This window comes from Seriola aureovittata, chromosome 17 (assembly GCF_021018895.1).
Source record: "Seriola aureovittata isolate HTS-2021-v1 ecotype China chromosome 17, ASM2101889v1, whole genome shotgun sequence".
Lineage (NCBI taxonomy): Eukaryota > Metazoa > Chordata > Actinopteri > Carangiformes > Carangidae > Seriola > Seriola aureovittata.
In genome coordinates, this window is record NC_079380.1 from 16,305,466 (window position 1) to 16,328,511 (window position 23,046).

At 41.7% G+C, this 23,046-nt stretch overlaps 1 protein-coding gene across 3 annotated transcripts in view; it reads right to left on the reverse strand.

The window, feature by feature from the left end:
- Window positions 1-23,046, reverse strand: part of cacna1ia (calcium voltage-gated channel subunit alpha1 Ia) — a 141,397-nt gene that overhangs the window by 92,139 nt on the left and 26,212 nt on the right. For all 3 annotated transcript variants that reach the window (XM_056401034.1, XM_056401033.1, XM_056401032.1), the window contains exon 2: window positions 9,832-10,096. In XM_056401034.1, coding sequence (XP_056257009.1) covers window positions 9,832-10,079 — 248 coding nt within the window. In that variant the 5' untranslated portion in view covers window positions 10,080-10,096. The remainder of the gene's footprint in view (window positions 1-9,831; window positions 10,097-23,046) is intronic.

Sequence of the window (23,046 nt, forward strand, 5' to 3'; positions counted from 1 at the left end):
ATCTACTGCAGGTAATGTACCAACTATATATGGCTAGCTCATACAACCTCACGTCAGAAAACCTCAACTATCCCTTTAAAAACAGTGGCTGGTAGAGGCTTTGTCATTAAACATGTTTTAGTGGGTTCCTTCTTTGGAGGACAGTCTGGTTTAATGCCCTTGCACCCTGATCTTGTGTGTAATTTCTGTTATTTGTCTGTTTGAAGATTTCCGTGTATCGCTCAGTTATAACTTCATTTAGTCTCTCTTCCTCTCTTACCAAGACCTTTTGTCTTTTTTTGTCCTGATGTCAGTGTTACTCTGCCCTCCCTCCCACTCTCCTTCTCTCTCCCTTTCACTGTGGAAGAGGTCTGAAGTTGCAGTCACCAGAGCAATTAGAGACTTCATGTTCCTCCTCACTGTCAAGAGGAGGCAAGGATACACACATATACACGACACACACACACACACACACACACACACACACACACACACACACACACACACGCCGTCCTCTGTCGTCCTCTGTACTGACAGGCACTGGGCAAAAGTTCACTCTGCCACTGTGCTAACTATCTCCCTTTCTCTTCCTCTTTCTTTTCCTCCTTCACACTGTCTCCTTCTCACACTCTGCCTTTTCAAGAAAAGTGCTAACTAGCAATCTCTCACTTCTTCCCCCTCTCTCCCTGCCCACCTCTCGGAGGGCTACCATCCTTTTCTTTCGTCTCCATCTTTTCTCTTCCTCTTTCATCTGCCTTTCAGAGAGAAGTTACAAGCTTGTCCTTCACTCAGTGTCTTGCTTTTGTGCCTCTCAGTAACTTCCCACCCTTCCCTGTGTATCTGCATGATAATTACCCCTTCTCATCCACCAGCTCCATCTTCCTCTCCCCTCCCCCTTTTCTCATTTGCTTATTGATCATACTCATTTCCTTCATTTTGAATCTATTGCATATATTTTCAGTAAATTCGTACGCATTTGCAGCGCTGATTTGGTCAACTCTGACATCTTCTGACATAGAGTTTAGTGAGTGCACATATCCATCCACAAATCACCTGAAAACAAATATTGTAGAAGTTCATATAACATAATATCTTCAATGTGTCTATTTTGATTCTATGAAAAAATGACCTTATAAGAGCACTAACTCGAAAGGGGGGTTGGTAAATGTCAAGAAAAATTCAGAATAAGCTTCTTTATCAAGCATATTAGATCAACACGACGGCCTTCTCAAAAATAAACTCCTTGATTTGCATGATCATCTTCGAATTTTCTCAACCTATTAAGCAATACTGAAATGATGGTACATTGTAAAATCTGAGTGCCCTGAAGAAATGAAGTTCCTCCATCTGTCTGCACGGTGAAACACCACTTTGATCTCTTCCCAGGTGAACACCGGCTCGGCCATGAGCCTCCGACTCTCTTTTCATCAGAGGAGACTTCAAATGCCAATCGTACATCACAACCATTTTGGTCTTGTGGGCAGTTGTATGTCATTCATCTCATGCGAGGTGCGGCGAGGAAACCAATACACATTACAGCCAGAGGGAAAGGGAATCACGCACTACTTTATGCAAACTGCATACCGGAGTTTCGTGTGCAGTGATGCAGTGAGCGTCGATCACTCACTGAGGGTCTAGGGAGGGAAACTCTGTTTGACCATCTGAAATGTTCCGCAAGGTTTCCATGACTTTACCTCCAGCGTGTAAAGGATGCGTTTGCATCGGGGGGGGGGGGGGGCACATCTGAGCTTGGCATAATTGTGACCCATGAATTCGTAACATGACGCTCATGCCTCGTATAGCATGGACACAAAGACAGATACTCTACTCAAAGGCACCAAAAGGGCATGTGATCTGCTGCTGTCCTTGATATTGTAATGAATCTTCTTGGTCTGCTAATGTGCTCATAAGTATTCATTACCGAAGGGTAGACCTCAAAGCCTGCACAGCAAGTGGGCAAATGGTTCATGCGGAAACATACTGACGATCAATCAAAAAGCAGAATATTCATAAACATCCCTTAGTGACTCATGTATCGTCGCACTTCCTACAAACCTACCAAACTGGACTAGAAGTGTTCTCTGGGTTCATAATAGCTGTTTGTTATCCTTTATAAAACATTATGTTCTTTGACACAATCTCTACAGAGCCACATTAGTAATTATCTTAAGTTATTCTATCTTCTAAAGTGCAGTCAAAGCTGCCCGTGCACTTTAACAAAAAGTACCATTGCTTCTTCACATGAATCATTTTGGCTGGAGATGCTTTCTCTCCACAAATCCTGAACATCTCATTTAAGAATGAATCTCCCTCTATTTGTGATTAAAATACATGTGTATGTACAGTAATATCTTTTACAGTCTCAAATGTTTAAACATGCAGCTAGAGTTCGCTCTTTGTTGTTTTTACGGTATTAACCATGGGCAAAACACAGCAGAATGTATACTGAAAAGACTTCAATTTATTCTACAAAATAAGGACAAACTTTGAGCTGTCAAGTATGATTTATTAGTAATTTTGTCTGTTGGCACTTTAGCTTCTTCCTATAATAAGACAAGAATATTTGGAGTAGAATAATTATTGCTTTGCTTATCTGTGGCTGTCTTTCCAGCTGCCTCTGGTAATAACTATGGATTTCATATTCAGACTAATAACATGTAAGCTTGTGTTGCTTTTCCTTCTGTTTTAAGGACGATGCCACAGAGAGTTGCCCTTCTGTTCTGACGGAGTACAAGAAGCAAAATACAAGGCAGAGTGCTTATTACATGTTTTATCGTAGGACATGAACTATCTTTTACTCGAGGCTAAGCACTGGCTCGTGGCTTGTTTATTTCCATATTGCAGTTAGTGAATTCTGGCATTGTATTAACCAGACAAAACTTAGTGGATGCACTTTGCATAATGTTTAGTTTGTTGACAGTATTTGAAATTCATCATTCAATACAGTTCTTCCATGAAACCATTCTCATTCAGAGCCACTACCTCAGACTCATATTTTATGCATTCAAAACGAAGAGTGGCAGAGGTTCAGTTTTTTTTTTTTTTCAGTGGGGCGTGATTATTGTGAAGAGGCAGAAATATATGATACTTTGTGGAGTAGTAACAGTAGCCAACAGTAAGTAGCCAACAACAGTAGATTGGGATCAGATCTGCAGTCATGACCAGAGAGCGCAGGTCATTTAAGGAACATTAAACCATTTTTCTGACTGCTTGTCCACTTTTTCATCTAGAGTTCATGTTGATGGATGAGATGTAGCGACGTGCTGTGTATATATACTCCATGGCATCATGAAGCTGCAGACTGATAAATGGGCATGCGAGCAGAGGTTAGCAGGCGGGTATGTTGACCTGAATCAGTAGAGATATGGACAAGTTGTTGGCCTCATACTGAACTTTGATATCTGCCACACTCGTGTTCTTCCTGACCGAGGACTAGTTAAGGTGTGTTCCTAACCTGACCAGGCATCATCGCTTCATTCCATTATTGTGCTGTCACTTTCTTCAATCAATTATATCGATGTTTTTGAGGAAAAATGCATCTGAAAATTTCATATCTGTTAAGGAGAATTTTAGGGAGGTCGGCAGCAAAGAACAGACTCACTGCAGTGCAGAATGACTCATACAATTTATATAGCACTTTGTGGATAATAGATGAGAAATAGCAAACTACAAAGCACTCACTTGGATAAAATGTACCCTGCAGTTAGTGGTGATGGAGCCATTAAATGACTTATTAAATTCTCTCAAGAGTCCCAGTTTGTGTAAAGCAATACTTCTGAGTTGAGCTGACATAAAAAAGGAAGACATGATTCTTTTATAAGATAAAAAATAAGGCAGCAGGGATGTGATGATGACAGGTGGAAAACAAAAAGATGGTTAAAAAAAACAAAAACGTATTTGTTCCTGCTCGTGTGCGTGAAAGTGTATGTTTGCATGTGTGTGTGTGTGTGTGTGTGAATACGCATGTGTGCTTTTCTCCTTGTGCACCTCTGACACTTATCTGCACGGTTTATCCAAAAGCAATCTGCCCTGCTGTTACTGAGTTCAGACAAATAGGCACTGCTGTCTAAAATATTGCTGCCATATACACCATACTGTATAGCACAACACAATGCCAAAGCAGTTGGTGGATAACGTCAGCCAGCCATCTGGATGTAATTCTCTTCAAAGAATGTGACATTGAACTAAACCATAACACAGTTATGGGCTGCAATTCAAGAATAGTGTCTACATAATCCATAATCCAATAGTGGAGGATTGCGATAACACACACGCACACACACACACTCTGAAGCACATTTGTACACATGTATGCATGCACATGTACACACAGACACTGTCAAAAGTACTTAACACATGTAAATAACAATCATATGCACCCTCATTTTGCTACTATATAAAGAGGAAGACAAATACAAATGAGAAATAAAACACATCGGGGACAGCGAATGCTCACTGTTCACAATCTACATACATACCAACGCACTGCCTAAATAGCATATCTAGCAAATCTAAATAGTGCATAAGCAGGTCTAAGCCACACACAAAGTATTTTCTAATTTACTATTTCCATGATGGCGGATGTGCAGAACTGCAGATGGTTGTGAGTCTGTTCACAAACATACTGCATCAGTGAGGAAGACACATGGCATCATATCCATTATGAAAAAAAAGCTTCAGAGGAAGGTGGGTTAGGCTTATTTTACTAGTTGTCCAATCTACTCTTGAAAGAACCTGAATTTAATTCAGAGACTTTTATCGCTTCAGTTCTGAGAAATGCTGGTGTCTTTTAGATAGAAAGGAAATGGAACAAACAAAATGAGACGTGTGAGTAATATAATGTGGCATTGTACATCCGCTGTTAGAATTCCTCTTTATCTTTTAACATTTAAAAAACATGAACTTCGAGCTGCCATCGTATAAAAAGCACATGTTCAGTGCAACCTAACTACGATGGAAGAGTAATGCATGTGAAAGAGGTCACACAGAGTGTGTATGCACCGAGGCTTGGTACTACAGTAGTTATTAGAGTCACTTTAAGCCCTTCATCTCTTCCCTACTCTTCCCCTCTCATCTCTTCTTCCTCTCTCAGACAGCAGAGGCACTAATGGAGTTCAGACTAGACCTGAGGGAGAAGAGACAGGGAAGTGGAGGAGGGGAAGGAAAGAAGGAGGGAGGAAAGACAAAGTGAGAAAGAGTGATGAGAATGGGGATCATTAGAATCAGTTTTGGTACTTGTATTAGCGCTGTGATTTATGTTTCGAAGCATAAGCATTAGTATAAGCGTTCTAATACGTTTAATTTATCCTTAACAGAGGTATCTCTCATTAATGTTTGCAACTCTTTTATAAGGAAGACTTTCCCTGTGGTAAAAGGACAACAGTTCATACTTGACACAGGCTCATTAAAATAAGTGGAACACTTATTATTCCACAAGATGAAGGCATAAATGGAAATTTTGGATATGATGACATCTTAAGGAAGGAGGGAGAGGGATGTACGCAAGCAGAACGGAGTGAATGAATCTGTGAGAGAAGAAAAGAGAAAGCAAAAAAGAAGAAATGACAGAAAAGAGACAGGAGAACAAGCAGAAGATAAAAGAAAGACACATCGACACAGTTGTCGCTCTGAATTCAAGACAGAATTTTGATGTCCTTTAATAAAACATTTGTCAAAACAAGGGGAACAACTATTCAACATCTGCGCACACACGCACACACACACACACGTCCATCAAGTGGCACACCTCACAGCGTCAAGTGTCATTGTGAAAGAAGAGACAAAAATCTACCATGTAGCCCCACAGCAACTTTCCCAACTCGAACCACAGAAAGCAGAAAGACAGAGAGCAAAAGTTGAGAGAAAGAAAAAGAGTAAGAAAACCACAGAGAGAGAAAGTGAGAAGGTGATGTGTCCCAGGTGTGTGCTCTATCCTCAGCTGTAGTTAAGAGCAAGGCACGGCAACGCCTCAGCCATCCGTCACCATGGAGATAACAAGCTGTCAGGGCCAGAGAGGATCATGGGCCACAGAGGCCGGTCACTCTGCTTGAACACCACAGGAGCCAATCAGAGGAGGAGAGGAGAGGGTGAGATAAAGTGAAGACAAGCATAGTTACTGGCATCAAGCTCTTCGTGGGAAAAAAAAAGAAAAAAAAAGAGAAAGAAACCGCAAAGAATTGACAGCAGGAGAAGAGGATGACAAGAGAGGTGCCAAACATGTGAGAGCAGCCGGACAACACTAATTTCAGGGGGAGACAAAGACATAGAGAGGAAGGGGAAAGAAAATATAGTGAAGCGCATGCAAGTGTAATGATGGACGTGTAAAGACAAAGGACGGCGCCCAGAGCCATACATCAATCAATGCTCTGCTTTTAAATAACTCATGCACACATCGCAGCACACTCCCTTTCAGAAATGCTGTATACTCCAAGTAATTACCCTTGCATTTCCACTTTGAAAATACAGCTTAAAATTTTCACTATTCAATGTGGCTACTTTGCAATTATAACCATAGTTGAGGAATCTGGAACAAAAGGTGCAGAAAAAAACGCAACAGTAGACGAAGTCCTAAAAAAAAAAAAAAAATTAATCAAAAAAAATATATGTTCGACAGACCACAATGCAACGGTAACAAATTTAATGAATTATTACTCTTGCAGATGTAGAATTTCATCATAGATTTCTACCATATGATGAAACATAAAATATTCAAAAGCACAAAGCTTTTAACTCCACAGAAGATATCGTACCTTCAGATAAATCAGTACATGACAGTTGCTATAAACTGCTATCTACCCTTCCCTGTGTTTCCAGCATGAGTAAGTGTTGACAGGTCAGGCTTCACTGAATGCAGCTGATTGCGGAGTGTGACTGACCTGACATGTTCTCTTCTTGATCTGAAGAATAAAGCGGGAAATGAGAGTTAATCTTCCCTGTACGTAACTGAGACACAATGCAGCCGACTGGCTGGACATAATCCACTGTACACGCGCAATTATAGTCTTTTCTTTCCATTCAGTACAATGACCAAGTGACAGCTATGACCCCTCTGATTATTTTGCCTGTTAAATTCACTGCAGTCCAGTAGAGGAGACAATGAGGAAGTGAGGAGCTCAAGGGACCAATAATAGTAATAACACATATTCTTTAAACGGGTAAGATTTAACATTGAGAAGGTAGAAGAATTACCTGCTAGTAGTATCTCTTACCACCTAGTTTCAACAACGAGAGAAGGAATAGGGTTTATCTATATTGTATGATATGTTCAGAGTGTAAGTGTGCACTCTGAAGAGCAAGAACAATAGAGAGAGGTAGAAGAAGTGTGTGGGGTGCAATATAGAGAGGTGCTCTGGGTGCTCTGCTGCAGGCAAGCGTGGGAGAACATCGTTGTATGCCAGTGTGTGTGTGCACATGTGTGCATGTCACTGAAGGCCTTTCCCAGCTGCTGAGTGGTGGACAGGATTATTGATCTAAAAAGAGATTGTGAAACAACTACTTATTGCCCCCCTATACATACACACACACACACACACACACACACACACACACACACACACACACACACACACACACACACACACACACAAACAGATACAAAACATTGTTCCGGCGCAACAACCGTCAAAAAAAACAAACTCTTGCTTCAGTTTAAGTCACACACACACACACACACACACACACACACACACACACACACACACACCACACACACACACACACACACACACACACACACACACACACACACACCCTCGTAGTCCTACTTAAGTGAAGGCATAAAGCCTGTGTATATACTGCCATCCCACACGCGCTTCAGCAAGCTTCAAAACTGTCTATACTCACACGGTCACAGTAGGCAAAAGTAACACCTCACAAGCCACCATGGTGACTGAAGCGTGCGTGCGTGCGTGCGTCTTTTTGGCTCTCCAGCTGATTCCACCAAAGGAAACTCACCTCAACTACAGCAGTAACAGCCTTCCCTCAAACCTCCACACACATGCTCAGTCCTTTTCACCTTTCTCACACTTGCTTTATATTTTTCTCACACATTCTCTTTCTCTCTCTCTCTCACACACACACACACACACACACTGATGTGTCTCTCTGGGTTATAACATGCTTACAGTTTCAGCCACCATGGGTGTCCGGCAACCAATGAGCTGCGATAGAAGCTCAGGCGATGTGAAATAAGATTTGGAGTGTATGTGTGGGGAGAGTGTGTGCATGTTTGTACCCTGTGGCGTGGGGCCAACTGAGAGTAGCAGAGCTCAGCCATTAGTAAGCAGTGTAAAATCCTTCTGAAACCATTTTTCCCTCCAACATCAGAGATGGAGTCTGAAAGGCAAACAGAAAGTCTCGCTGTCCAGTTTTTGTATATCTGACTGGATACACTCTCCCTGCCCTCCTGATTTTTCTGCTCACTCACCATCACTGCAATCTGTCTTGGTCTGACATCTGGGTTTTGGTGTAAACTTTGAGTTCATCAATTCAAACCCTTCCATACATCAAACTAAATCAAACTAATGATTAACAAACATACAGTGCATACAGTATTTCGTTCATTTCTTAAATTCTTCAACTACATAACAGTATATAATTCCGTCTAAACAAAGTATGACAAGAAACCAGTAGTGTAAAATAGAAACCAGATAATTTCCCATTCATTACTGTGTGTTATTGAAACTGTACAACATACAACAAACCAGCAATATATTTTGTTTAATTTGTAAGTATGACTCTGGGCATGGGCTCTCGATGTAGCTGATGACAGTGGAAATACATATTAGAGAGAAAAACAACATAACCTGGATATTGTTGAATGAAAATCCAACGCTACACCCACGCTTGATTTATATTAAAAGAAACAGTTTGCAGAGCAGAGTTGTTCAAAAGATATGTGCTCCATAACGTCATCTAAAGTGAAAAATACCTTTTAAAAATGCACCATTAACTTAATGTCAGTGAATGAAAAGGTGCTGAAAACACACACACACACACACACACACACACACACACACACACACACACAAACACACACAAACACACACACACACACACACACACACACACACACACACACACACACACACATTTATGCAGCAGTGTGGTCTTGTCTGTCCCTGATGTGAAAGGATCATCCTGAGTCCCAGTGCCACTGTCAGTTTAGTCAGCAAACAGACAACTGCTTGTTCTGGACACAGGCAAAAACCATACACATACACACACAGGCACACACATACAAATGTGCTCGTTCAATTGTTCAAGCAGTAAAATGCTGATCACTGCAGTCGTGGTTGTATAAGGATGTCAAACACACTTACTTTGAGAAGATTCTGAGATGTCTGCTGCACTGTGGTAGCAAATCTACTAGATAAAGGAGCGAGGGTGGATGGGGGGGGGGTCAGAGTCAAGATGGATGAAAATGTATCAAAAGAACACAAAACAGAGACAAAAGATATCACAAAGAAGAGAAATTGTGTCTGTGCAAAGAGTTAGGGAGATGGGTATGCAGAAAAAAGGCTCTATAAAAAAAGAAAGAGCTGGATATAGAGGGAAAGGAGAACCAGTGTTGGATAAGGAGATGAAAGGAGAACGTGGAGGAGTGAGAGGGAATGAATGCTGGATGAAAGGTGCACCAACGAACAGAAGACGTTAAGAATGATGGGAGTGATTTAAAAAAGAGGGGGATTAATGAAGCTTAGGGACTTTAAAAACCACTGAGGGAAGCGCTGATGTTTTTGATAACAGATGAGGACAGGTGACTAATTGAGGTGATTGATGAAAATTAAGGGATAAAGTAAAGGTTATCTTTAAGGTTAAAGGAGTCACTTTTAGCAGTGAATGAAAGGATATGGGCTGGAGACCATACGGATGCACCAGCTGCGAGGACAGGTGGTCTGCTTGAGGCAGAAAAAGACCACGGGCGCCAGTTCTGGGAAGGGCACCACGATAGTGCTTAGGTCACTGCCGATGCTGACATCATCACCTGGACCCACTTCCTCGATGATGTCATCAGCATGCGCCGAGCCGTATTCCTCGCTCTGCCCTGGCACTGCTGAGGAAATGCTCCCCAGCGGCACAGGACACTCCTCGCTCGTCATGGCAACCCAGCCGAGATCTGAAAGACAACAGGAGTTGACACTGAGATTAGAGCAGCCCTACAATGGCTAAACAACCAAAACTGGATTTTAACTTTCATTTTAAAATTACCAGTGCATTTGTTTACTGATAAAAATGCGATTGTGTGTCGTCATCCGTTTGAGCCAGTTGTGCTGCCAGGCTCTGTGCTGATAGTTTAAGGCCTTAGCAGTGCTTAGCGATTAGCCACCCTGACATTCACACAGAGGCGCATATGCGAAGCCTGAATTTTGAGGAAGACTGGACCAATTTTGTGGAGTATAACAGAAAAGTAGTATAACGAGTAGAGTAAAAAATACAGTGGGCAGGGAGTAATAAATAAAGTAATAATATTACACTTGAAAAGAGTAAAGAGTTAAAAGAGTAACAAGCCCAACACTGGATTGAAGAAATAAAATGATTATCATATTGTCTGATGCACTACAGACTATAGATGCCTGTTTTGATTTAGTTAACATGCAGCATTTGCACTAGTAGGAAATAAATATTAATTGAATGTGTTTATTGCATGAAAGTTTGATTGGACAAACAGCTTTTGGCTATACAATCATTCCCACAGACGGCTAAATCACCCCCATGTCATAACATCATCTCACAACTCACAGATACATGTATTTAATGCTTGTTGTTTTCTAGCCCCAAAGGCCCATTAGTCTCTTGCTCTCTCTTTGCCCTGCAAAAGCAAATGCTCTTATCGTAAACTCACTTGTCTGCATAAGAGAACGCCTAGATCACTGATAGCAATCACCTCTCACAATCAAACACACACAGAGGGATATGACAGCAGAGAGTAAATCAATGTCAACAGTCATTGCAGATTCATTGATGATTCATTTAGCCCTATCACAGTGCTGAGGGAGAGGAAATGGCTTTCCGTCTCCTAACACTTAGCTCATGAATAGATTCACTTTTATCTATAAGTATAAGACACATACACATACACAAAAGAAATTAAGACTACATCTCTGGAATCATTGTTTAAGTTATTGTCGAAATCCATACCTGCCTTCTCGATCTTCTACCAGCTAAAGACTCTGACCAGCTGGAGACCTATAATACTAAATATTGTTAATTTATCATTTACATCTGACATCATCCACACCAGCTTTAAAACTGCTGTAGTTACTTGAGAAACCAAACCTTGATCCAGGATCTCCAAGTAATTACTGCCCAGCCTCTAACCTTCCATTCATCTCAAAAGTACTGGAAAGAGTTGTGTCTCAGTAGCTTAGCAGTAATCTTTTAAAACCTTTTCAATCTGCTTTCAGGGCCTGTCACTCCACTGAAAGTGCACTCGCTAAAGTGGTAAATGATCTTCTGCTCTCTATGGATTCAGATTCTACCTTTGTGCTTCTCTTACTCGATATCAGTGCAGCTTCCGATACCACAGATCATTGTATACTCCTAGAGTGATTGGGAAACCAAACCAATCTGGCCTGGCACTCAAAACTCCGGACATAAAGTCCTACTTATATGAAGGAAAACAATGTGTCTCCTATAATAAATACCACATCAATATTTTTTAATGTGAATTATGGAGTACTCTAGGGCTCTGTTCTTTGCCCTCTACTTTTCTCTCTTCATATTTCACTTCTTGTCCAAATTATACGTAGTCATAGAATGAATTTCAACTTTTACACTGATGATAGTCTGCTGTATCTTCCTGTAAAAGCTGATGGCCCTCCTCAAACGGTCTAATTAGAGGTCTGTTTGTCTGCTGTCAAAAAAATGTCTTGCTCCTAAATTCAGATAAAAGTAAGATGCTGGTCATTGGCCTGGCCCAACATAGACACAATTTGATCAAGTAAGTAAAAACCTTAACAACTGTATGATTTCTCAAAGTATGACAGTCAAGATCCTTAGTGTTACGTTTGATCCTGCCCTCTCTGTTGATCGTTTCCATACATGTAAAATAGCTGTAATTCAGCCTTTTCTGTCTATGGCAGATGCTGAGACCCTAATTCACACTTTTGTGTCACCCAGAATGGATTATTGCATATTTTATTTTCTGGCCTGCTACATGCTTATACTAAAAGTCTTCAAATGGCTCAGACTGCTGCTGCAAGAATTTTAACCAAGCCCAGAAAATCTGGCCACATTACATCAATGACTTCCTATCCATTTCAGATCAGACTTTAAGGTGCTTTTGATGACTTACAAAATTCTAAATGGGCAGCCCTGCTCATTCCCGTCTGATCTCCTTAAACCATAAATTTCATCCTGTGCTCTGCGATCTCAGAATGCAGGGCTCCTGTCTGTTCCCAGAGTTTCAGGCTGCAGAACCTTTTCTTATCAGGCCCCCTTCAGCTGGAACAACCTCCCTGTTGATATCAGACTGTCTGACTCTGTTGAGGAAAATGCATCTTAAAACTCATCTTTATGCCTTAACCTTCAGTTAGTGGTTTATTCTTTGATTACTTCAGGTCTGATACCTGTTATATAGTTCATGTTGTCCTGCAGATACGATTACTGTAAACTTTCTGATAACAACTGCATCTCTCTAACCCTCTGTTTATTCCCTCAAATACAAGCGTGTCCAGGCTGTGCTCTCTCTCTCCTTCACATTCTGTCTCTCCGTCTCTCTCTCTTTCCCCCGATACTCTACTCCCCGTCATCTCTTTTCACTGTGGCTCCTCTTGGGACCTTCCTCCCTCTCTTGGCTGTCGATGCCTCATTCCTGATGTTTTAGATCTGGATCATCATCCCCGGGGAGTCCCAGCCTCGTGCTTGTCTCTATCTCCTTCTGTTTGGTCGGTTTCCTTCTTCTGGACTTGTGAATGATGCGCTTGGTTTTGCCTCTTTCTTTAATCAGTCCTCTTTCCAGGTCTTCACGGTGGAGAGGAGGTCGTGCGGCTTTGGCCCCGTCTGTTGGTGGCACCTGGAAGTTGCTCGATGTCCTCCCAGATCATATTCTTCGTTAACGTTTACAATCTAAACTGTTGTCATCCCAATTGTCCATACAGTTGATCTACTTTGTTGAACTGCTCTGTACAGATGACATCGATTGCACGTCTGTCCATTCTGGAAGAGAGATCCCTCCTTTGTTGGTTGCTCTTCCTGAGGTTTATGTCCAAGTGTCTAGGTTTACACATACCTGTATATCTAAAAAACTGCTTGACAACAGAGACGTCCATACTGCATATACAGTAACTTATTTGATTTATTAAAATCTTTCTGTGAATAAGCTCATGTTAAAAACTGTTTCTGCTGGTGAGGAAGCCCACATGTTGTGTTTGAGGATTTAAATGCAAACTGAGGAATAATATGAGATGAAAAAAAGAGTAAAAAAAAAAAGAAGAAAAGACAATGAATGACAACCAGCTTTCACGTGCATCAAACTAGTGAACCGGCGAATGCGAGTGAATGCAGAATATCAAATGCTGGACATACACAGTCTTGCACCCCCCCCCCCCCCCACACACACGCACGCACGCACGCACGCACGCACGCACACACACACACACACACACACACACATACACAACACACATGCAATCTCTCCTTGTCATACACACACGGACAACATATTATTGTTTAAGGCTCGTAAGCTGCGTGATGTGATGTGATGTGATGTGATTTGTGTGTCTATGAATGTTCATCTTTAGTATCACTAATATGATTTTTCATATGTGTGTTAACACAACGAACATGGGGAGCTGACTACAAACATGTATGTGTAGGCGTGGTTCCCTTTATGTGTGTGTGTGTGTGTGTGGACGAGTGTTTGTTTGCACTAAATCCTATAGGATTAAATGCCAGTGGGAGAGCAGTCTTAATTTTTATAGGGTAACGATATTAAAGGCTATTCATTACAAGCTAAGAAAATAGGGCACTGGTGATTTAGTAGCTGGTATCTCACAGCTCTGGAGCTAATCCTCTGACAAGGTGTTAAAACCAGGTGGAGATATTAAAAACATTAGAATGGAGAACGACACCCACCACACACAGCGACACACTGATATGTTAAGTCTCTCTCCCTGTGCGTAATAATCATCTATTAGTGTACCTATGTATCCATTTATTATCCCAGTATATACAAATAGATACCGTCTCTGAAACCAGGCCATTGTGTTTTGCGTTTCCATAACTGGCCTTTTAAATTAGCTTTACCATAGCAACAGCAGCTTCCTGTGGAGGCAGGAAGTTTATTCTTACTCTGCTGTGTTTTATTTCCCATGACAAAGCTTCTTAGAGAGACCCTGCAGCTATTACCGGCGACTACAATTAAGCAGGAGACAGCTTTGCAGAAATGGTTGGAAGGAGTGTGCTCTGTGCATTCTGTGTAAGACTATTGTCTGTCTGTGTGTGTGTGTGTGTGTGTGTGTGTAGTAAATTCTCTGCACCATAACATCACTGCTCCTTTTACTCTGACTCCCTTTTTGCAATATTCTTGTATAGTGGGTAAGCTTCCTATCAATGTTTTTTTTTTTTGTATAATGATGACGATTGATGAATGTGTGTGTGTGTGTGTGTGAGAGAAAAAGAGAGAGAGAGACTATCCACAAGGCTCTCACTGCTGTATTAGCACTGACACACACACACACACACACACACACACACACACACACACACACACACACGCACGCACGCACACAAACACACATTTCACACTTTCTCAACATGCACACTCTCCTCACACATTAACACCCTTAATTGGGGTAGCGGATACACAGTCACCCATTTAGCTGCACTATGAGCTAAAGGCTGTGATGAGCCACGGAAAAAACTTGCTTTGCCCCTCCCACACACACTCACTGCGACAGTCTGAGACAGACACGGGAAGAGGCTGGATGGAAAACAACAGTGAAAACATACTGTGGATCCATAAGGGGTTTGAGCAACACAGTGTTCATTACAATCATTTCACATTGCCAATTTGAATATTTAAAAAAAAGCTGTGAAAATCTATGTTTTCAGTCCTTGATGTGTGTTTACACTGAGATCAAAAATCTGATGCTCGCCTCCATGAAGCTAAAATCAATCCTTTTTGCATGTTCAAAGTACAGCAAAGATGATGGCACATGAAGTGCATCTGTGAAGCTATTTCAGTTGTATTAAAATGTCACTGGCTGACCAGGAATGTGAGTAAATTATTGATCTAATGAAGTTAGGCAGAGGTGGCACTGTCCCTTGGGCAAGATGCTTTGTTCATGGAAGACCCCTTTGACGCGTCCCAGAAAGCACACATGCACAGGTATAGGTGAATTCCATTCAACTGCTTCAGTGTCAACATCATTTTACTGTCCATGCTAGCTAACTGTCACATGACCATGACTCAATACACAGGTTTCCTGTTCACAGATAAGTGAGGCTGCACATGCAGAATCATTACAATGTCATGCTAGTTTATGGGCACATGACAAGTCTTGTAACTGGCTGGAAGTGGAAACCAGTGCAATTGCTGGTGAATGGGTACATTTGTATGTGATACTCATCTTTTCATTACCTCATGCCAGACTTTGATAGACTGTTGGCTCGGGCTAGCATGACATGTATTCCAGAGAGAAACAGCAGCTAGCAGCAGTGATAAGTGACCTTTATAAAAGACACATCCTGTGATCCTCAAGCAACAGAAAACAATTACACTTGCACACCTGAGAGGAGGTCCTCTACTGAGCTTGGATTATATTTCACTTTCACATAACAGCAACAGTTGTTGCATAATTTCATACAGGAAGGTAATCAATGAAATGTGTATCCCATTATACTATCCCTATGTTTAAAGTCAGTTGTGTAGCTTTGGAAGAGAGTCTGAACCTACTGTGAAAAATCAGGACATCTGGGAGAGAAATGATACTGCATCTGACACAATGTGGCACATAATCCTCAGTTTCTACAGGGCTAAAGTTATTAAAAAGTGCCTCCCCGTAACGTTGCATTATGAATTCCAGAAGTTATAAAAATTGGTGTGGAAAGTTACAGGGGAAGATTTTCTCTGTCTCTTTTTTTATTTTCCTTCAGCAAAAATACAGCTGGGTTGGGAGAGTGCATGATGTGGGACAATGCTGAGCCCAGCACAGCACTCACAGACAGCCAGGGATCTGACTGTCACACCAACTTAACATAGCACCCGCTCCTCACATCTCTTAAATTCTTTCTCTCACCGAGTCAAAACACAATATTATCACTTGAGAACACACACACAAGTGTGCACACAGTTGTGTGTGACTGGGCTGAAAAATGAACAAGAACATTGAGCATATGAGAAAACATGGGGCAGATCCCTGATGATTGGTAATGTCCCAGATGTATGTGTGTGTGTGTGTGTGTGTGTGTGTGTGTATGTATGTATATGTGTGAGAGGAAACATAATGCACCATTGGCCCATTCAGACACAGACAGTGGCTAATGCTATTAGAATCACTTGAGGGCAGGGGTCTCTCGAGAACACAACTTGGGCTACACACCCTGTGCGCACACACACACACACACACACACACACACACACACACACACACACACACACACCCTATCTCGTCAGCTATGTCAGGCAATGCCTCATCCAGTGACCTGAGACAAACCAGCTTTGGGATCTATTGCTGAGTGATCAAAACAACACATTACTTTGTTATTGAGACTATCAATATATTCAGTGAGAGAGTCTAATGTATTTATAAACTGGCCACTGACAGGGGAGCCAGCGCTGAATAAGATAGCTGGCTTTTTGACAGCACTATAAAATAGCCTTCTAAAATATGATAAATGTGATTCTTGCAAAACGGAGAAGAACATAATTCCCACTCTGCAACATTACCTTGCCAAGTAAACCCTAATATGTCTGGTTTAGGGCCATTGTTAAATATGTCATCTTAAATGGACTTCCGAGCACCATTATTGCACAATCTAAAAGGGTTTTACTGGACATAACAGGACAGCTCAAATGAATCAGTGCATTCCTATTTAGATTCATTGTCCATTATAAAATTCTGCATCACTGCATCATTGTTTTATTCTCACCTGCGCCACTTGTCCCCTTCTTAAATTACACCAGCCTGCCTTCACAGCACCACAAAATAAGGATCCATGTGATTAACTCAGAATAACCTTTAAGAGATCTAAAGAGGAGGCGGAAAAAAATGCTCAACTAAATCAGAGCAACTGTCTGCCTCAGACACTGTCGCCAGAGCAGGGCACCTAGATTATTCCTCCTAAGACAGTAAATGAGGCACAGGATGCTGCATTAACACGACAACACTAACACTATCTGTGACAGGCTGTCACAGCGCACCGTGCATAGGCTACAGCAATTTTAAGGCTTTGTGGTTTTTCAGATTTTAGTTACAATCGGAGCGTGACATGCAACATCAACAGAGCTGAGTGTCACTTTTCTGGTGAATTTGAGTCACAAAATAAATTAAACCGAGCTGAACTAAAGACAGAAGTATATTAATGCTAAAGGTTTTTAGGGAAATTCCAAAATCCACTGTATTTTGTTTGAAAACTATGCTAAGACTTAGATGAGCAAAGCTGAGCCCCCCAAAAGCCTCTTATACATTTTGCTGTTCTTCATTGGCTTATGGTGGAATAATAATGAAGGAGACTTCTGGGAAATGTCGCTCTGAACACTGCTGGTGCCACTTAGCTTCATATAATAAGGAAAAAACAGAGTCCTCTGTGTGCACAAAGTCTTACCCCACCAAATCTAATGCTGGAGACATCCCAGAACTCCCAGCTGACTTTTTTTCGAAGAGCATCTTTTTCTTCATTATTATATTTATCTTCTTTACTGATTTACATAAATACATGAACTTGAATGTAAGACAACATATGGTTCAACCCAAAAGCAGGATTAGTTCCACTCAGAAAATCCTGCATCACCACTCGCACAGTGTTGTACGGCGTATGTTTGGTGTAGTTTAACTTTCTGACCTGAAATGGGATAAAATATCCACAACCACTGCAGTGAAATGGCCCTGCAGTGGTGACACTTAAAGGTATTTCAGTTGGTAGGTGACATATGGGTGACAGACCCATCTTATGCTTCCAGCAGCATTATCCTGACTCGGCAGAATATCCAGATTGGCCCTGACATTTGTTATGGATCACAGACCAGCCGAGTGGACAGATTTACCCCCTAACAGCCATATGTTCTGCAAAAATGACACTTCATCGATCCACACTGAAATCACAAGTTGCAAAAAAAAATAAAATCTCACAATGAATTTTGACAAATTGTTACATTGATGAATTCAATAAAAAGTAATTGCAATATTTTATACACAATATTTCATACCAACAGGGAATCAATGGCTCCTGCTGGGTGTTGTTCCTGTGGCTGAGAGTCAGCACCCAACTTTCTGCAGCTACCATCCACTTTGAGCTCATTTCTCTACAAACTAAATAAAATATGATACAGAAATGGCTGTATCTCAAAAACTACAAAGTTTGGTACCATTGGTTTCAAAACAACTTCAGTTTCAATAATATTTGCTTTCATCCAGTGTAAATCTGATATTAAGCTTCTTTTTCTTTTTGCATTTTTAAAAGAAAATCCAATTCGTCTACCAACTAAGGCATCATAAATATGTGAAATCAAAACTTTTGATTTTGTTTTCTCGACAGTTTCCACATCAAATTTTGTGTTTCGACCTCTAACAGAAATAATTCTGTGGGGTTTTTCCTTAAAATTTCTAAATACAGCTGTCGTTAATGACCGACATGACCAAAATAAATCCACTAAAACTGTGGCATCTACACCCAGCACAGAATTTCATACAATCTAACACTGCCCCACTGAGTGATGGTGAACGGAAGCAGACAAGTGACTGGTTAAAACTGTTCAACATTTAGCAAGTGAAAGAACTGTTGTCCATCCAGTCCCTGAAAGCTTTCATGCATCAACAGTAAAATACATCATCCTCTCAGTTAAAATGGTTGACATTTTGAAGTTCTGTAGGGAACTGACAGCTCTGCTTTGTATGTTGTCAAATGTAGTTTTTTTCAGTCTTCAAAGCAATTAACTTTTTGATCTGAGGAATAGATTAAAGATTTCCTTTGATTCTTCTTTAATCTCATATCTTCCTTTTGGAATTTTAAATCTATGGTTTCCATTTGAGTTTCTTAATCTGTCTTGATTTCTACCCGTCCCCGCCGTCCACTTTTTCTCATATTTTTATCCTCTCTGCTGCCCCTTTAACTTACACTCCTTTTCTATCCACATCTCTCTGCAGTTCTTCTATCCCTATAGCTCTCTCTCTTTTTCTTTAATACTCTCGCTTGATCACTGTGTCTCTCTCTTTCTGTGATGAAGAGGATACTGAGCTGTGTCAGAAATCATCTTTGGAGAGTGGCTGCCAGTGGATTACACTGAAGCAGTGGCCCCATCGGCCTAATCTGTTTTAACAGCATTAGCTCGAGCCAAGCAGCCGAGATGATCGTTGTACATGCACAGTTTGTGTGGAGATTGAGCGCATCTTTGTGTCTTTCAGTCAGCACGAGTGCTCTGTTGTGTAAATCCTTCCTCAGCACTGTGACATGGCTAATACAATTCTTTGCACTTCAAAGAGGCTCAAAACTATAAGCATTAGCATCATGCTAACAGCTTTTAAAGTTTGTGTCATGCTAAATTTCAAGTGTAATATGAATTCACTTACTTGAACTCATCTTACTTTTCATTTCCCCATTTGACTGTAAATGTAATAACCAAGCTTTAAAATCTAAACTTGTTTCCTCAGCCGACAGTTTGGAAGAAAATAAAAAAAAGTATATTGATGAACCTCATTAGGCATTTTGAATTTTGGGTGGGCATGCCCAAGGTTAAATATGTAGTAGAATATAATCTCCCAATGACATGATACATATCTATAGGTTGCCCAAATTTGTTTCTATCTGTACATTTTCTTTAATCTGATCCATGTTAAGAGTTGAGGATTGTAGGGGACAGGAAGAGGAGGAAGAAGTCAGCTCCTGTCAAGGACTGGTTATCAGCACAGTTATTATCATCTCTGATATGTTGATGTGTGTGTGTGTGTGTGTGTGTGTGTGTGTGTGTGTGTGTGGTGTGTGTGTGTGTGTGTGTGTGTGTGTGTGTGTGTGTGTATGTGTCAGTTTAAGAGATGCAGGGAATGGGGGGTAGGTGGGGATTTGTGCTTTGTGGAAGTATTTGTGCACACAATCCTATGTGAGATTGACTGATTCATAACTATATATTTACAACAGGCTCCCCCTGCCTCCCAACACAAATCCATACTGGCGAGGGAGGGGACGTCCAGTAATGCTGCCAATGATTTACTATTAGACCTCTCGCTGTCATTCTTTCACCCTGATAAATGCCATGTGTGAGGCAGAGAGAGCTCACACTGTTAGGCGTGCCAAATAAAACAAACGGTCAATCTTATAGGTTGACGTGCGAGTGCACCTACTGCAGACTGCCAGCTTCGGGGAGTGTGTGTGTGTGTGTGTGTGTGTTTTCACCTCAAAACCAGATCAAGCAGTTTCTCTACTCTTTGCTGACTACACTGACAGTGGCAGAGGGACTGAGGACAATCAATTCACATTAGGGACACGATGCTGCACAGCTGCAGGTGTTCATATAATATGTGTGTAGTTTGTTGGTGTACATGTGTGCTTGGTGCACATCTCTGTGCGTATGTGTGTGTGTGCGAGAGAGATATCCTGTCTTCCATCAGATTTTGTCCTTTGCCACTATGTCCTCTATCCTCCTCTCCTCTGCTTCACACACACACGCTCAGTCTAGGTAGCTAGTAAGTAACAGTAATGAGGACAGTGGGTGCCATCATTGTCACAGGTGTTCCTTAATTGGCTAGAAGCACTATTATCTTCCCAATTTAAAACATTAGAGAGACTGTGATTGCGTTTGAGTGACTTTGTGATTTAGTTTTAGTGTGCAGCCTTCAGCCTCGCTCTTTAACTTTAAGTTGAACTCAGACTTCCTTGTTAACATGTGGCTGTTTGAATTTTGCAGCATCACTGTGTTAGGGGCTGCAACTCTATTATGTTCCATTTTGTTGTATTCTATTTCAAGTTACCTAAAAGCTTCAATGCCTTAAGATCAAAGGGAAGAAGTCAATTCTGTTTAACTTTACAAGGGAAAACAAGAAGGGGAGGAGAGGAACAGAGAGTCAAAGGGAGAGGAAGTGATGGAGGAGGAGGAGAAGTAACGACAGATCCATTCCTCCTTTTCTCCTCTGTGGGGCAAAAAAATCGTTGAGTTGAACATCTGTCAGCACTCCTTATCTCCTCACCCCCTGTCTCTTCACCGTCTCTTCCTCTCCTCTTAGAAATTTCTTACCCCGTTGCTTTCATTCGCTGACAGGAAACTGCCATCCAAAGTTTGAAAACTCGAGGAGAAATGGCATGAGGCAATGTGCGTGTGTGCAGGCATGCGTTTGTGTAGAGCTTTGTATATGTGTGTGCGAGAGAGAGAAAGAGAGAGAGAGACAAAGCCTTGGTATCAAGCCTGAGGAGGCAAGTGTGAGAAACGAGGGCTGTCTTGACAGCGCACGTATGTGAGCGCATGTCCATGTGTGTGCGTGTGAGGTCTCATTATGCACGCTTCCTGCGCTGTCATTGTAGAATACAGTACATGTTGTGTGTCTGAGTACAGTGTGCGTACACTTGCATGTATGAGTGTTTGTGCGTTTGTGTGGAGCTGCACATCTGATTAGCGATAACTCACAATCTGGAGCAAGAGAAGGAAACAGCAACGATAAAGACAAGACATGCAGATGGAGGAGAGTAGATGAAACAGAAGAACATGTGAATGAATCAGGCAAAGATAGAAAATTGAGAGAGGATTGTGAGAGGGCAGTGGGGGGGGCATTAGCAAAAAGCATGGGGGAAAATGTGGATGAAAGAAGAAGAAAATAAGTTGGAGGGTCGGGGCAAAGGAGGTGGGGGAGACAGAGGAGACAGAAACAGAGAAAGACAACATTGTAAGAGGGAAGGCTATAAGCCAGGCTGACAGAGAGAAGGTAGGAGATGAGAGGAGATGAGAGAGCTGAGGAGGAGGAGGAGGAGGTGGAGGAGGAAGAAGAAAACAGACAGACAAGACAGGAAATGGGAAAAGAGAAAAACAGAGAGAGTTGGAGTGTTTCTGGACAGCTGTGGCTGCATCTCATGCAAAAACAAAGATAGAAATATAGGGAAGCATCTAAAACACACACACACACACACACACACACATATGATACTTTAAAGGGAATATGTGATAACATGGATGTGAAATGCTGATACAGACACATACACACTCAAGCCTTCTTTCAAACTAACAAAACACCAAAGCCTGAATCCTGATCCGTCCACTTCCCTCTTCCCTCCCTTCACACCTCTCCACCAAACCTTAAAGCTCGCAGGAAGCCAAGCAGCTTCCTAATTACCTCATTTGCATAAACATGCACATTGTGCACATGGAAAGGAGGTGGGCTGTATTTAGTGGAGGAGAAGGAGCGGGAGAGAGCTTCACCTGGAGAGAACGAGGAGGGAGGGAGTAAGGTAGGGCGAGGTAATTTTGGAAATAGAGAAGAGACTGCAACAGAAAACACGGTGCTTGCTGACAGTGAGAAAAGCGTCAAAACTTGTCTTCCTCCTCTACACTGATGACATTCTGCTCTCTCACCCCTCTCTTCTCATCCCGTCTCCTTTCTCCATCCTCCTCTCTTCTTCCCTTTTTAGAACTGGCTGTGTGCTCTTCATTCTTTGCTCCCTGCCTCTCTCTCTTTTCTTGCTCCTTTTGCCATACTGTAGGTAGCTCACTGCCAACAGCCATTATTCTCCTCCTCTCCCACGTCGTGTCCCTCGCTCTCCTCCTCCACTTTCAGCGCTGTCTTTGCCATCATTTCCCTCCCATCTCTCGCATTTCTTCCCTTCGCTACTCCTCTCATTCTCCCCCTCTCTTTCTCTTCCTCTCCTCCTTTTCTTCCAGAGTGCTGTGTCAGGTCTTTTCACCCTCAGCAGTGTGAAATGAGATTT